Raw genomic sequence first — 13,302 nt, forward strand, 5'->3', positions numbered from 1 at the left:
CGTCGCTGGGAGACCTCACATGTGGCAGGTAATATTGGGTTACATGGTACCAGTAGCAAGGGCTATGCCCCTGACCTGACCCCAGAGCAGGAAGAGGTGCAGTAAATGACACACCAAGCAAACCATGCTTTGTTGATAGTAGTTAGTCTGGTTTCACTATTCTTGAGCACCAGCTCGCTAAGTCAGTATTACTGTGTCCACCAAATCGTCAGTATCCACACTGTCATGTGGCTAGTACCCCCATGTGGAGCCAGTGATATCCACTGTATCAGTAGTTGGTATGCACAAATATTGCCAGGCTTCCGCTTTGTCCTGTGACAGGTAAAAGCAGTCAGCCAGGTCAATTGTTTCAGTTACGCCTGGTCAGAACTTAACTATCTACAAAAATAACGCATTAGATAATCCACTATGTTCAGAGTCAGCTGTACACAAAATGCGTGGCCATGACATTATTTGTCAGATACCAGAAATACCCATAAAGTTAGGTACCGTCATCGTCATCCTCTTCGGGTTTTGTGGTCTGGCTGTTTGTGGAGTTTTCTGGCCCTGTCGCTTCATTTGTTCCATCTGTAACATACAACATTTAGGCTTTACACCCCCACACCCCCACTCCACGCACACACACACACAAACACATATTGACACATAGACTGAAAGAAAGAGAGAGAGACAGACAGACAGACAGACAGAGACAGAGAAAGTCAGAATCATCGTTTATTCGTTATAGACCTAGGCGCCTCATGAACGGGAATATGAACAAATAAATATTTGTTACGATAATACCGGTTATGACCATGGAGACTAGAGAAGCGTTTTTTTTTAAAAATCACAAGTTAATCAGGAATTTTGATGAACAATATTCCAGTATCTAAAGGCTTTTTAAAAATACAGACATATTTCACTTTAAACCTTTTCCATTTCCTTTCAACGTAAACTAGCCTTGCGGGTGTCGCCTGCTTCCGAAAGTCAATTCGTGTGTTCCATACATCATATCGGTGTCTGTTTCCACGACCGGAAGACAAAATGAGCGTAAAAGCCCGAGTGCTGGTAAGTTTTTATGGCGTTTTTATAATTTTGTGCAAAATCTACAAATGCAGTCTTTGTAAATTACGTTCCGTCGAACTTGGGGATTCGGAATTTTTGGGTTTTTTGAGTTTTTGTTCAAAATACTTCTTCGCCTCAGATTGGTACACAAATATATAAGCATGCACTTACGGCCTGACAAGCGCGTTGGGTTATGCGGCTGGTCAGGAATCTGCCAAGCAGATGCGGTGTAGCGTATACAGATCTGTCCGAACGCAGTGACGCCTCCTTGGGAAACTGAAACTGTCACTCTGAATTAAACATTGTATAAGTCACTATTTCCGAAATTTACACGGTGGTAGGGGGTATGGATGAATTTAGGTAGGTACCAGCTAAAGCAAACGCACACTATCCTTACAAGCTGGTTTTCTAACATGGAAACATGTTCAACTACAAACTCGGGAAATAAAAACTGGCAGTCTATCTTTATTTTCAGTTTCAAAAAAAGAAGCTGGGCTCCCATTGTGTTCCGAGTTGGCCGATTGGAGACTGAGAAAGCTGCCTGCTATGACGAGGACAGGCCACACTGGAGACAGCTGGAGTGACTGTCACAGGACGGGGATGGCTGCAGAGCTCTTTTTGGTGGCCCAGAAAGGGCAACAGGCATTGGTGGGGGGTTGGTTTTGAGTAGAGGTGAACACGGATGTCATTTGGAAACAGGCATAGATTCCGTCCAGTGGTAATCTTTACTGCCCAACAGACTCTGAACATTTGATTTCGTCCAGTGGTATAACCTTTATGGTGCCACAGACTCTGAACATTTGATTTCGTCCAGTGGTATAACCTTTATTGTCCCACAGACTCTGAACATTTGATTTTGTATAGTGATAACCTTTATTGTCCCACAGACTCTGAACATTTGATTTTGTATAGTGATAACCTTTATTGTCCCACAGACTGAACATTTGATTTCGTATTGTGATAGCCTTTACCTTCCCACAGACTCTGAGCGATGGCAAAAGACACAACAGTGTCTTGTTCTAAGTGGATTACAGTTCTATATCTTTTTAGAAATGCATGGGCTGTGGCCATTAATATTCATGTATATGACGGTATCATTTCAGGTTGTTTGTGCTTGCATATTCATGTTTGTATGTGGGTGTTTGCACATAACGTTACAAACATAACCATGCATCTTTGGATTTGGTGTAATAATTTTTGTTCAAAACTGAGGTTTGGTTAAACATTGTGCAGTTTGTAGAATAAATACATGATTATCAAAAGACGAGTTGCACATGAAAACACACAAACACACACACAAACCGATTTTTTTTCATTTTATTCTTTAGATTTCCACACACTTTTTTCTACAGATTTTTTTTTTTAGCTGATTCCGAACAGAAGTCTTTCCATGGTCAGTGTCTACTTGTGCATATTGCATTCCAGGTGCCTTCTTTGGTATGTGCTTGCAATGCGTACAGGACCAAGATCAATTTCGTTTTGATTGTGTGGTCATTGTAGTATTCTTATCATCATCGTCGTCATCATCATCATCTATTATTGTCATTACCATCATGATCAAACAATCAAATGATGAACTGATTACTTTATGTCTCTTACCTCCTGCTCTCTCTCTCTCTGTATATCACACACATACTAACACACGCACACGCACACACACACACACGCACACACACACTAACACACTAACACACGCGCACACACACACACACACACACACACACACACACACACACACACACACACACAAACTGAAAACTCACGAAGACAAAAATGACTGCAGGATTCTTCAAAGACAAAAAAAACTAAAGTTTATAAAAACCTTTTTGGTGGTGGATGAATCCTCTGTGTGTAGTGAGATACGACGTTTCGAACCATAGGCCCGTTGTCAAGTGATGAGAAGAGGACACCACCAAAAAGGTTTTTTATAAACTTTAGTTTTTTGAAAACTCACGGGTATGGCCGTGCAAGACATATTCAGCAAAGGCCGTATTCCAGTCATTAACACTGCTCACGTTGCATCTGACCACAGTGATGTTGTGGGTCAGAAGGGAAGGGTCAAAGGTGCAAAGGGGCCCTGTCCCGCCTTCTTGACACTGTACCCCTTCCCACAAGAAAGACGGCGTGGGGTAGGTGTTGTTGGCCATGCAGGTGAACGTCACTGGTTGATGGTCAGTGGAATTGATCGGACGCGAGGTGGTTATGGAGACATCATCGCTGACCGGTCCATCTGGAATCGGGGAGTTAGGGATTAACCCTCTCTGTCTCTCTGTGATTGTTTATGTTTCTCTCTCTCTCTCTCTCTCTCTCTCTCTCTCTCTCTCTCTGTGTGTGTGTGTGTGTGTGTGTGTGTGTGTGTGTGTGTGTGTTCTATAATTACAATGATATTAATAATTATGCTGTATTCACTTTTTGCAGGCTATCTGGCTCATATAAATAGGAGGAATGGCGTAAATTTAGCAAGTTTTGGTAAAGGAAATCAGTTTTGCTGTAATAATCATGTCTATCTTTATGATATCACTATAAATATATCCAACAGTAGCTGTATTCAGTGTGTGAGCGTGCGTGTATGTGTGTGTGTGTGCGTGCACGTACGCACATGCACACAGACCTATGTATATTTGTGGGCATGTGTGTATATGTATGTGCGTTTTGTGGCATTGGTTTTCTTGTGTTTTGTTTTTTTTGATTTAATGTCAGATCTATCCATCTACTCTCTCTATCATAGAGAGAGAGACAGAGACAGGCATGTGCAAAAATAGGACACATTGATTTGTTGTGTGGTATGACTGCTTTCGTTGCATTCATAACTACAGATTTAAAATGCTTACTTTAAATGAAAATGCATTGGTTTCTTACTATTTATGAGTTTTACATGCGACGCTGTCCCCTACCCCAACACAATGATTCTGCTCAAATCCTCTCCTGTCTGTCTGGTGATAACTTCAGAGCTTACACACTGGCCACCCTCCCCCCCCCCCCCCCCTCCCTCTTTCTGCCCCCACAAATAATTACAAAGCAGTGAAATTGGCAAATGACATAGCCTGTTAGTTCTCTTGTCTCCTGCATCCCTATGTAACAGACAACCAACCAACCATTCAACCAACACCTAAAAGAAGCCCACCTAATCCCCCCTTTCGTCCCCCTCACCCCCCACCCCATCCTCTCCCTTGCCCAGTAAAGCACTTCTTGCTTGAACTATAATAGAGAACGCTAAAAAGGAGGAAAGCACTTACAAGCAACCCTCAAGGTGTAGTTGGCAGTTCTTATCAGACTTCCCAGATCGTGGTAACATGTGAACAGAGTGCCGTTGTCCATGGCATCCACACTTTCCCGTGTGAGGAATGTGCCTTGTGGCTCATTTTCCCCAACAGATGTTGCCAGCAGCTTCACCAAATCCGGGCGTACATTCACAGCTGAAGCCATGATGTTCCAGTACATACTGTGAGCAGTTATGCTGCAGGTGACCTCAGGAAAGTTTCAGTTTCAGTTTCAGTAGCTCAAGGAGGCGTCACTGCGTTCGGACAAATCCATATACGCTACACCACATCTGCCAAGCAGATGCCTGACCAGCAGCGTAACCCAACGCGCTTAGTCAGGCCTTGAGAAAAAAGAAAAAAAAGAAGAAAAAAAAGGGGTGATCAAATAATAGATAAATACATAAAAAATAACTACTACCACTACTAATAATATGTATAAGGTGCAAATACTTGATGAAGTCAACTATAAGCGTACATAAATAAATAAATAAATGAATATAATATAAATATCACATTGGTTTTTAGGAACTTGTGACAAGCACTAACACAAACCTGTAAGAAACAATAACCGATTATTGCCATCATCACATAGTTGTCATCACTATCACCATTGTATTCTTACAGGTTTGTGTTAGTGCTTGTCACAAGTTCCTAAAAACCAATGTGATATGATGCTATATCATCTCAGCAAAGTACTGTTGAGTTTGAAAAGCCAAGAACTAGATCAGATAAATATTCAGGAGAAGAAGAAGAGGAAGAAGAATGCCATCCTCAAAGTCTCTCTCACTCTCTCTCTCTCTCTCTCTCTCTCTCTCGCTCTCTCTCACAATTATGATTGGGCATCACTTACAAATTTGCATCGATGGAGGTGTGCAGGGATTGGGGAGGGGGTATAAGAGTAGGGAATGGGGTTTAAGTTGATATTATCTATATACTATGATTTCATTCTTTGGGTTCATTATTTTTTTCTGACCTGGCATAGGTGTGTGTGTGTGTGTGTGTGTGTGTGTGTGTGTGTGTGTGTGTGTGTGTGTGTGTGTGTGTGTGTGTCCATAATAATGGTTTGTGGGGTTTGTTTTGTTTTTATTTCATGTCAGATCTATCTGTATATCTATCTTATCTACCTGTTTTATAGAGAAAGACACAAAGAGACATACTATGATGCAGCTCATATTTGCAACTATCTGTCTGTCTGTATTTCTGCTCGTCCACTGTTGATAACAGATCTGTAGAGCTTATGCATTGGCTGCCTCACAAATATTTACAAAGCAGTGAAATCGGCAACCAACACGTCCTGCCAGCTCAGACATGGTCATTTCCTTGCCACCCTACATCCCTGTGTGACAGACAATCAACCAACCATTCAACCAACACCCAAAAGAAGCTCACCTAATGCCCCCTTCGTCCCCGTCCACCCCATCCTCTCTCTTGCCCAGTGCAGCTCTTCTTGCTTTAACTATATCAGAACACCAAAAAGGAGGAAACCAGACACTTACAAATGACATACAAGGTATAGGTGCTAGTTTCTCTTCGATTGCCAGCTGTGCGGGCACATGTGAACCGAGTTGCGTTGTCGCTACATTTCAAACGGTCCATCTGGAGCAGACTACCTCTTGGCTTGATGTCCCAATAGTAGCTGCCGGCAACAGGTTTTGGCCATGCACTGGCATTCGAAGCCTTCGTCTTCCAATATATGGCTTGGGCAGTTGTGCTTTGGCTTACCTGAGGGAAAGAAATGGTGACTGGTCAACACCATCATCAAATCATCATTTTCATTATCACCGTTGTATCTTTACAGGTTTGTGTCAATGCTTATCACCAGTTCCTAGAAGAAGAATGGCACCATCCAAGTCTCTCTCCCACTTTCCTGTTCTCTCACACAGCATTATGATTGGGCATCACTTACAAACTTTACATCAGTGTAGGTGTGTGGGGATGGGATGGGGGTGGGTGCAGGTGTAGGGAATGGGGTTTTAAGTTGATGTCATTTATGTACCACAATGATTTCATTTGTTTGGGTTCATTTTCTGACCTTGCACAAGTGTGTGTGTGTTCATTCTTTAGTTTGACGTCTTTTCACTGTAAGTGATATTAGACGAGTGTAGGAAAAAAACCAAGAGGGGGAAGAAATTACTGTGTACGGATTTGAGCAAGTGAAAGTGTGTGTGCGTGCGCGCGCGCGCGCGCGCGTGTGTGAGTGTGTGTGTGTGTGTGTGTGTGTGTGTGTGTGTGCATGTGTTGCATATAGAAAATGATTGATTTAAGTTTTGTTTAAAAAAAAATCATAACAATATAACATCTTTCTAATGAAAAATAACAACTACAACAGCAAACCAACTGGACTATTTAACAAGGAGTTGAAAAAGTCATACATTGGCAATGGACTGCTGAAGATTGTCAACACTGAAGGTAATTTCAGTTCAGGGATGGAAGACTTTAACACATCGCAAGTTGGTATATGATCGGCTGTTATGTGAGCACCACGGATGCAAGAAACATTAGTGATATATTTGGTCTTAAAATAATTCATTTTCCATCTGCAGATTAGAGAAATGATTTGCCTCTTATGAAAATCATGTTGGTAATGTTTTCCCATGAAACCATACATTTTCTGTATATTCTTATGCCTGCTCCAAAACTGCTCACACACGAGCTTCATCAGACATTTTCCCCAACTAACCCGCACACAGATTGTGTGACATCACTCATAGTTTGAACGCAAAGCTGCTTACATCATTTTGTCCTCGCCAGACAACCTAATCACGGCTCGACCAGTGTCGCGTCGCGGTACGCTATTGGCTGAGCTGGAATTTGTGTTTCTGCTTCACGGTAAAAAATTAATATTTCTTTTGTCAGATCAGTAAACTACAAGTATTATATACTGGTAGAATCGTTGCAATTCCTTCTTTAAGTCTATTCCATTTGTGTTTGCCTACGTTAAACTGATTTAACGCAGTTTGTAATTTTCAGCGACGAGCTTGTTAAAACTGACCCTGTTCAGGTGACTTAAATTAAGATTATAAATTTATCTTAAATAACCAGCATTTCATTTTATACTCATTATAAAGTAGGTGTTGAGCTCTTTCTTTTGCAACTTATCCAACGTAAATCGGTTCAGGAATCATTTAGAAATCTGTCACTGAACACCTTGTCAGAAACACAGTTGTCATCGGATTTGGCCTGATTAGTGCCTGTGACTGTCTTTGTAGTCCACTTAACCTGCATAAATTGGCACAGTGAGTGATGAGTGGTCATTTCATACCTGGTCAGTCATCTGACCAGAGCTTCTCTCTCTCTCTCTCTTGCTGCGTCGCGGGCAGTGTGCATGTGTCATGTGTTCTCACAATGGCTGACATCTCGCTACGTATCGCTGTAAGCACTATTGTGTAGAATGTGTTGATTTGTAAATTGTATTGTTCAACACAGTACTTGTGTTCATATGAGTATGTTCAGTTACTGCTTTGTTCAGTTATTGCTTTGACATGTTAGTCACAGCTCGGCTATGACTGATCCAAATAATTGCCATGCCGTCATATGCTTGGAGCAGTGTTCTATTTGATTCTTCTTAACGTCACAATCTGTGACGTCTCTGGACGCTAATAGTTTGCTCGAGAATATTCTAGTGGGTGCATATGATGCGTTCTTTCTCATTTGCTGTCACTGATGAAGATTAGTGTTTCACTGATGCTCAGTACTCTAAGATGTGTTAGTATTTTGTTGTGGTGGTTACAAGATAGTGTTTGATTAATATCAGTTATTGGTTAAAACCACCTGATCTGTATCAGTCTGTTAATTGTAATTTAGTTATCATGCTCTCCTATACGGCTTGCTCCAGTATAGTGCAACATGATAAACTGATTCATTTGAGTCACGTTGACACAAAATAAGCTTTACCTAATCTATACTGTCAGTGTACTTTCACTAAATCAGCATAGCTTCAATCACTTTAACTGCACTATTTAAATGTATTAGAAATGTCATTTGATGTCAGTGTTTGGTCTTCACACATATGCATTATCAAGTGGTAGTCTTTCCATGTAATATGTATACATGTGCTTTACTATTCACTTGTGCCAACATGTTGTGCTATTGACATTTGCTTGTGTCATTCCAGGCACTGTCTTCTCTTTTTATGTTCTCTTCTATTCTCTTCTTAGTTTTCTCTTTTTATGTTCTCATAACTATTGTAAATAAAACAATAGAAAAACCCATTTGTGACTGACCTCTATATGTTCCTGGCCTGTGCGAGGGAATTTTTCTCAGTATCCTTTAATATAGTTTAGTTATTTTGTACCATTTGTACCCTATTAGAACCACTCGGTACACGGCTACACTTATGTAACTCCGAGTTACCGTTGTGTTTTTCTTCAAGCTGAAATTTTGACCATCAGACTTTTTCTACCATGGTGTAATATTGCTGCCACTATTTTCATGAATGGAGAACAACTGGAAGATGTCGGGAACTTCAAATGTCTAGGAGCAACCCTGAAAAAAGATGGAAGCAGCAAAGCAGAAATAAGAATTCGCATTGGCACAGCCACTGCAGCCATGACCAAACTGAACAGAGTGTGGAAAAGTAACATCCGATTCTCCACAAAATTCAAACTCTACAAAGTCCTGGTAGTCTCCATTGTACTGTATGGTTGCGAGGCATGGACACTGACGGCCGAAACTGAAAGGAAGATCTAGGCCTTCGAGAACAAATGCCCGAGGAAGCTCCTTCAAGTTCCCTGGATCGAGCACAGGGCCAATGAACATGTACGGAACAGAATTGAGAACCTTGCTGGACCTCAGGAACCTCTCCTTTCAACTGTGAAGAGACACAAGCTGATATGGTTTGGACACAACACTCGACACACCAGCTTGTCCAAAACAATCATGCAAGGCACCATCGAGGGCGGGAGAAGAAGAGGAAGACAGCGGAAGAACTGGCATGAGAACATCAAACAATGGACCGGACTCCACACACGTGAGCTGCTGCCAGCTGCTGCCGACAGAGACAGATGGAGAAGGGAGGCTGCGTCTGCGATCCTCAGGCTTCCCCCAACGACTACTTTGTAGTTATGGGCCTGAGGTTGAGGTTGAGGTAATATTCCTGTAGTGAAAGCGAAATATTTAAATCTAACTCCTTCATGGAACTTCTAGCTCCTATTTTTTTTTTTCGCCAAAATGCCAATTTTTCATTATAGTAAAGTGTGTGTGTGTGTTTGTGTGTGTGTGTGTGCGTGCGTGTCTGTGTGCAGGCGTGTGTGTGTGTGTGTGTGTGTGTGTGTGTGTGACAATTACAATGAAAAGTTATGGTATATTCAGTTTTTCCAGGCCATCTGGTACACATGAACAGAAGAAAATAGCGTAAAGTTGGCAAACTGTTGGTGAGTGAAAAAGCTTTCACTTTGTGTGTGTGTGTGTGTGTGTGTGTGTGTGTGTGCGCGCGCGCGCACCTAAGTATTTTGCTTGTGTATATTTGTCTGCATGTGTGTGTGTGTGTGTGTGTAGGTGTGTGCACATATTTGTTTGTGCATGTGCGTGCCTATGTGGTCTATGGGGTTTTTATATCGTGTCTGATCTATCTATCTATCTCATCTACCTAATGTAAGAGAACATCCACAAGGAGGTAACCACACACTGACAAAAAACATTCAAGGTATAGTTGACAGATATCCTGTTGTTAGTCACAGCGTTGATACATGTGAACCGTGTGCCGTGGTCTGTACAGTCCGCCTTGTCCCGTCTGAGCAGACTGCTGCGCTCTTTGTCCCAATACGACCTGCCTCTGCTTCTGTCGTCTGACTTGCGCAAGCACCGACACTGAAAGCCAGCGTTTTCCATTACAGTGCGTGGGCATGTGTGCCATGGGTAACCTGAGGAGAGGAAAGGATTACTAATTATCACCATCATCACATAATCATTTTTCATTATCACCATTGACTCCTTACTGCCCTGTGTCAGTGCCTGCCACGAGTTCTTTGATATCACTAAGGTCTGATCCTACAACCTCTCAGCAAAGTACTATCGAAAACAATGAAACAAGAAATGGGGAAGACTAGTATTCAGAAGCAGAAGAAGAAGGAAAATGCTATCAACCAAGCCTCAAATAGTTTGTCCGCGATGCCTTCCTTTTCTTGATAATTCTACTGCTAACTTAGTGCAAAAATATAAAACACCTGATAACCCTGAAGATACCCTTGTTTACACCCCAAAGACAACAGATAATAACCTGAGTACGCATTCTTCTCTTGAAGTAAACACGGACTGTGTGATGTGATTACATGTGATCACATGTGATTAGAAGGAAGATGGCAGAATTGTTAAGACGCTTATCTGCCAACACAGTATCCACGAGGGTCTGGGTTCTAATCCCGGCATCTACCCTTTCTCCCAAGTTTGACTGCAGAATCAAACTGAGCGTCTGGTCATTCGGATGAGATGATAAACCGAGGTCCAGTGTGCAGCACGCACATTGCGTACTGAAAAAGAACCCACGGTAACAAAAGTGTTGTCCTTTGTAGAAGAAATCCACTCTGACAGGTGCACGAATATTAAAGCATGCGCTCAAGGCCTGAGTATGCGCGATGGGTTATGTTGCTGGTCAGGGATCCGCCTAACAGATGTGGTGTAAAATATCTAGATTTGTCCGAAAGCCATGGTGCCTCCTTGAGAAACTGACACTTGAAACTTGATTACATAGCAAATCATGGAAATTTTTAATAAGGGAATTTGTCTGCAAATTCTGTCAGGCACGTACACTTGCCAGTCCCAATCCAATTTAAATAACAATAACAGTTTCCATACTACATTACAGGTCCCCTGATGACGGATAGTATCAGAACAAGTGACTATGTATATAGGTATGTGCATATATATATATATATATATATATATATATATATATATATATATATATATATGTGTGTGTGTGTGTGTGTGTGTGTGTGTGTGTGTGTGTGTGTGCATCTGTTGTAATGCATATGTGTGTGTGTGTGTGTGTGTGTGTGTGTGTGTGTGTAGTTCGTATCTGTTTTGTTGGGTATGTTTTATGTCATTCAGAGTCAGGTCTATCTATTTATCTATTACACAGACAGACACAGATAGACAGACACATGAAAAACAGACACAGACACTTTTTTTATATTTTTAAATCAATGACTTTCACATGTCTACATCCCCAAAACCTCTCCTCCCCTTGATTGTAAAAGACACCATGATGCAACTCTGTTCCCACCTATCTGTCTGATTTTCTGTCTGTCCTTACACGTGATGCACGTCCACTGATAATCGATCAGGAGAGCTTACTCAACGGCTGCCAAGAAAACGTAATTACTCAGCAGTGAAGTCAGTAAATAACACGTCCTGTCAGTTCAGACGTGGTCATTCTCTTCTCCTCATCCTTTACCCACCTGTGACACAGACAACCAACCAACCATACAGCCAACACCCAAAAGAAGCCCACCTAATCCCTCCCTTCGTCACCCTTCCCCTCCACCCCATCCTCTCCCTTGCCCAGTGCAGCTCTTCTTGCTTTAACTATAACAGAGAACACCAAAAAGGAGGAAACCAGACACTTACATGAAACCCACATGGTATAGCCGATACTTTTCATGTGGCCATCATTCTCGTTGACACAGATGAACTTCTGGCCACTATCCGTACATTTCACCCTGTTCTGAATTAGCATAGTGGAATGCTTTGGCTCACGTATCCAATAGTAGTTGCCGTTCGATTCTTTGTCTTTGGTGTAATCAGGCTTACATAAGCATTGTAATTTATGACACTCCAACACATAGTCAGGGCAGTCGCAGGATGGGGTAACTGAGGAAAAGAAACGAAATGATAACTGATTATCACCTAGAAAAACAAAACAGACTTACCATGATAATGGATATTTTCTTAACCTTGCAAAGTGCACCCCCACTCCTTCCCCCAAACCAGGTAAATTTCGGAAATGATGGGATCGCTTTAAGGTCGAAAGTAAGGTGGGCATTTCAGGGTGAAAAGGTGACTAAATATTTTTGTAATCTGGAAAAAAGACATTTTGTAAGTAAACAAATGTGGAAATTAGTTACACCTCGAGGTGATATTTTGACGGAAACAGACGAGATCTTAGAGGCGACGAGACTTTATTATGAAGACCTATAGGGAGTACGGGAAGTAAAAGACATAGACATTAGCAGTTACGTTAAAAGTTTGCCCAGTCTGGATGAATTTGAATCAGAGCAACTAGAAGGACTTATAACAAAACAGGAAGCCACAGAAACACGAAGAAGAATGCAAAACGATAAGAGTCCAGGAACAGATGGAATGACTGTAAACTTCTATAAATTTTTCTGGAAAGACAGGGGATTTTGTAGTTAGATCACTGAATGAAGGTTTTAAAAAGGCAGAACCGTCAGTTACACAAAAAGAAGGGATAATTACATGTTTATCAAAGGGAGATAAACCAAGAGAATATTTACAGAACTGGAGACCTATTTCGTTGCTAAACGTAGCTTATAAGACAGGATGTGCATGTATAGCTAATAGAATCAAGAAAGTTCTACCAAAGTTAATACACGAAGATCAAACAGGTTTTATTCCAGGTAGATATATTGGTGATAACAGAAGAAACCTGTATGACATTATGCATTATTTAGAAATTGAATATCGTCCAGGCTTGTTAGTATCAACAGATTTCGAAAAAGCATTTGATTAATTAAATTGGTCATATATGAACACTGTATTAAAAGCCTATGGATTTGATTTAAATGGATTCACACATTTTACAAGGATATAAAATCATATGTCATTGTGAACGATAAAGTATCTAAAGGCTTGGAAATACAAAGAGAATGCCGCCAGGGAGATCCAATCTCACCCTATCTGTTTGTATTATGCTAAGAAATCCTGGCGTGCAAGATTAGGGAAGATGAAGAAATTAAAGGCATACATTTATTAGATACCATCTTTAAAATTAGTCAGTTTGCTGATGATACGACATTCACATTAGAAGGAGATAAAGAAT

General features: G+C 41.2%; 1 protein-coding gene across 1 annotated transcript; it reads right to left on the bottom strand.

Annotated features, from left to right (window-relative positions):
- Window positions 1-222: 222 nt before the first annotated feature.
- On the bottom strand, window positions 223-4,662 carry LOC143276698 (uncharacterized). The gene is made up of 3 exons (XM_076581336.1): window positions 4,281-4,662; window positions 2,999-3,274; window positions 223-567 (listed from the first exon to the last, which is right to left on the bottom strand). The coding sequence occupies exons 1-3, from the start codon at window positions 4,483-4,485 to the stop codon at window positions 482-484; spliced, it is 567 nt and encodes a 188-aa protein (XP_076437451.1). The 5' UTR covers window positions 4,486-4,662; the 3' UTR covers window positions 223-481.
- Window positions 4,663-13,302: the final 8,640 nt, after the last annotated feature.

Source organism: Babylonia areolata, chromosome 32 (genome assembly GCF_041734735.1).
Source record: "Babylonia areolata isolate BAREFJ2019XMU chromosome 32, ASM4173473v1, whole genome shotgun sequence".
NCBI classification, from domain to species: domain Eukaryota; kingdom Metazoa; phylum Mollusca; class Gastropoda; order Neogastropoda; family Buccinidae; genus Babylonia; species Babylonia areolata.

Coding starts and splice junctions, on each gene's coding strand:
- LOC143276698 (XM_076581336.1), bottom strand. CDS start 4,485: ATGTACTGGAACATCATGGCTTCAGCTGTGAATGTACGCCCGGATTTG. Junction 3,275..4,280: donor CTACACCTTGAGGGTTGCTT/GTAAGTGCTTTC, acceptor CCCCGATTCCAG/ATGGACCGGTCAGCGATGAT. Junction 568..2,998: donor TGTCTTGCACGGCCATACCC/GTGAGTTTTCAA, acceptor TGTATGTTACAG/ATGGAACAAATGAAGCGACA.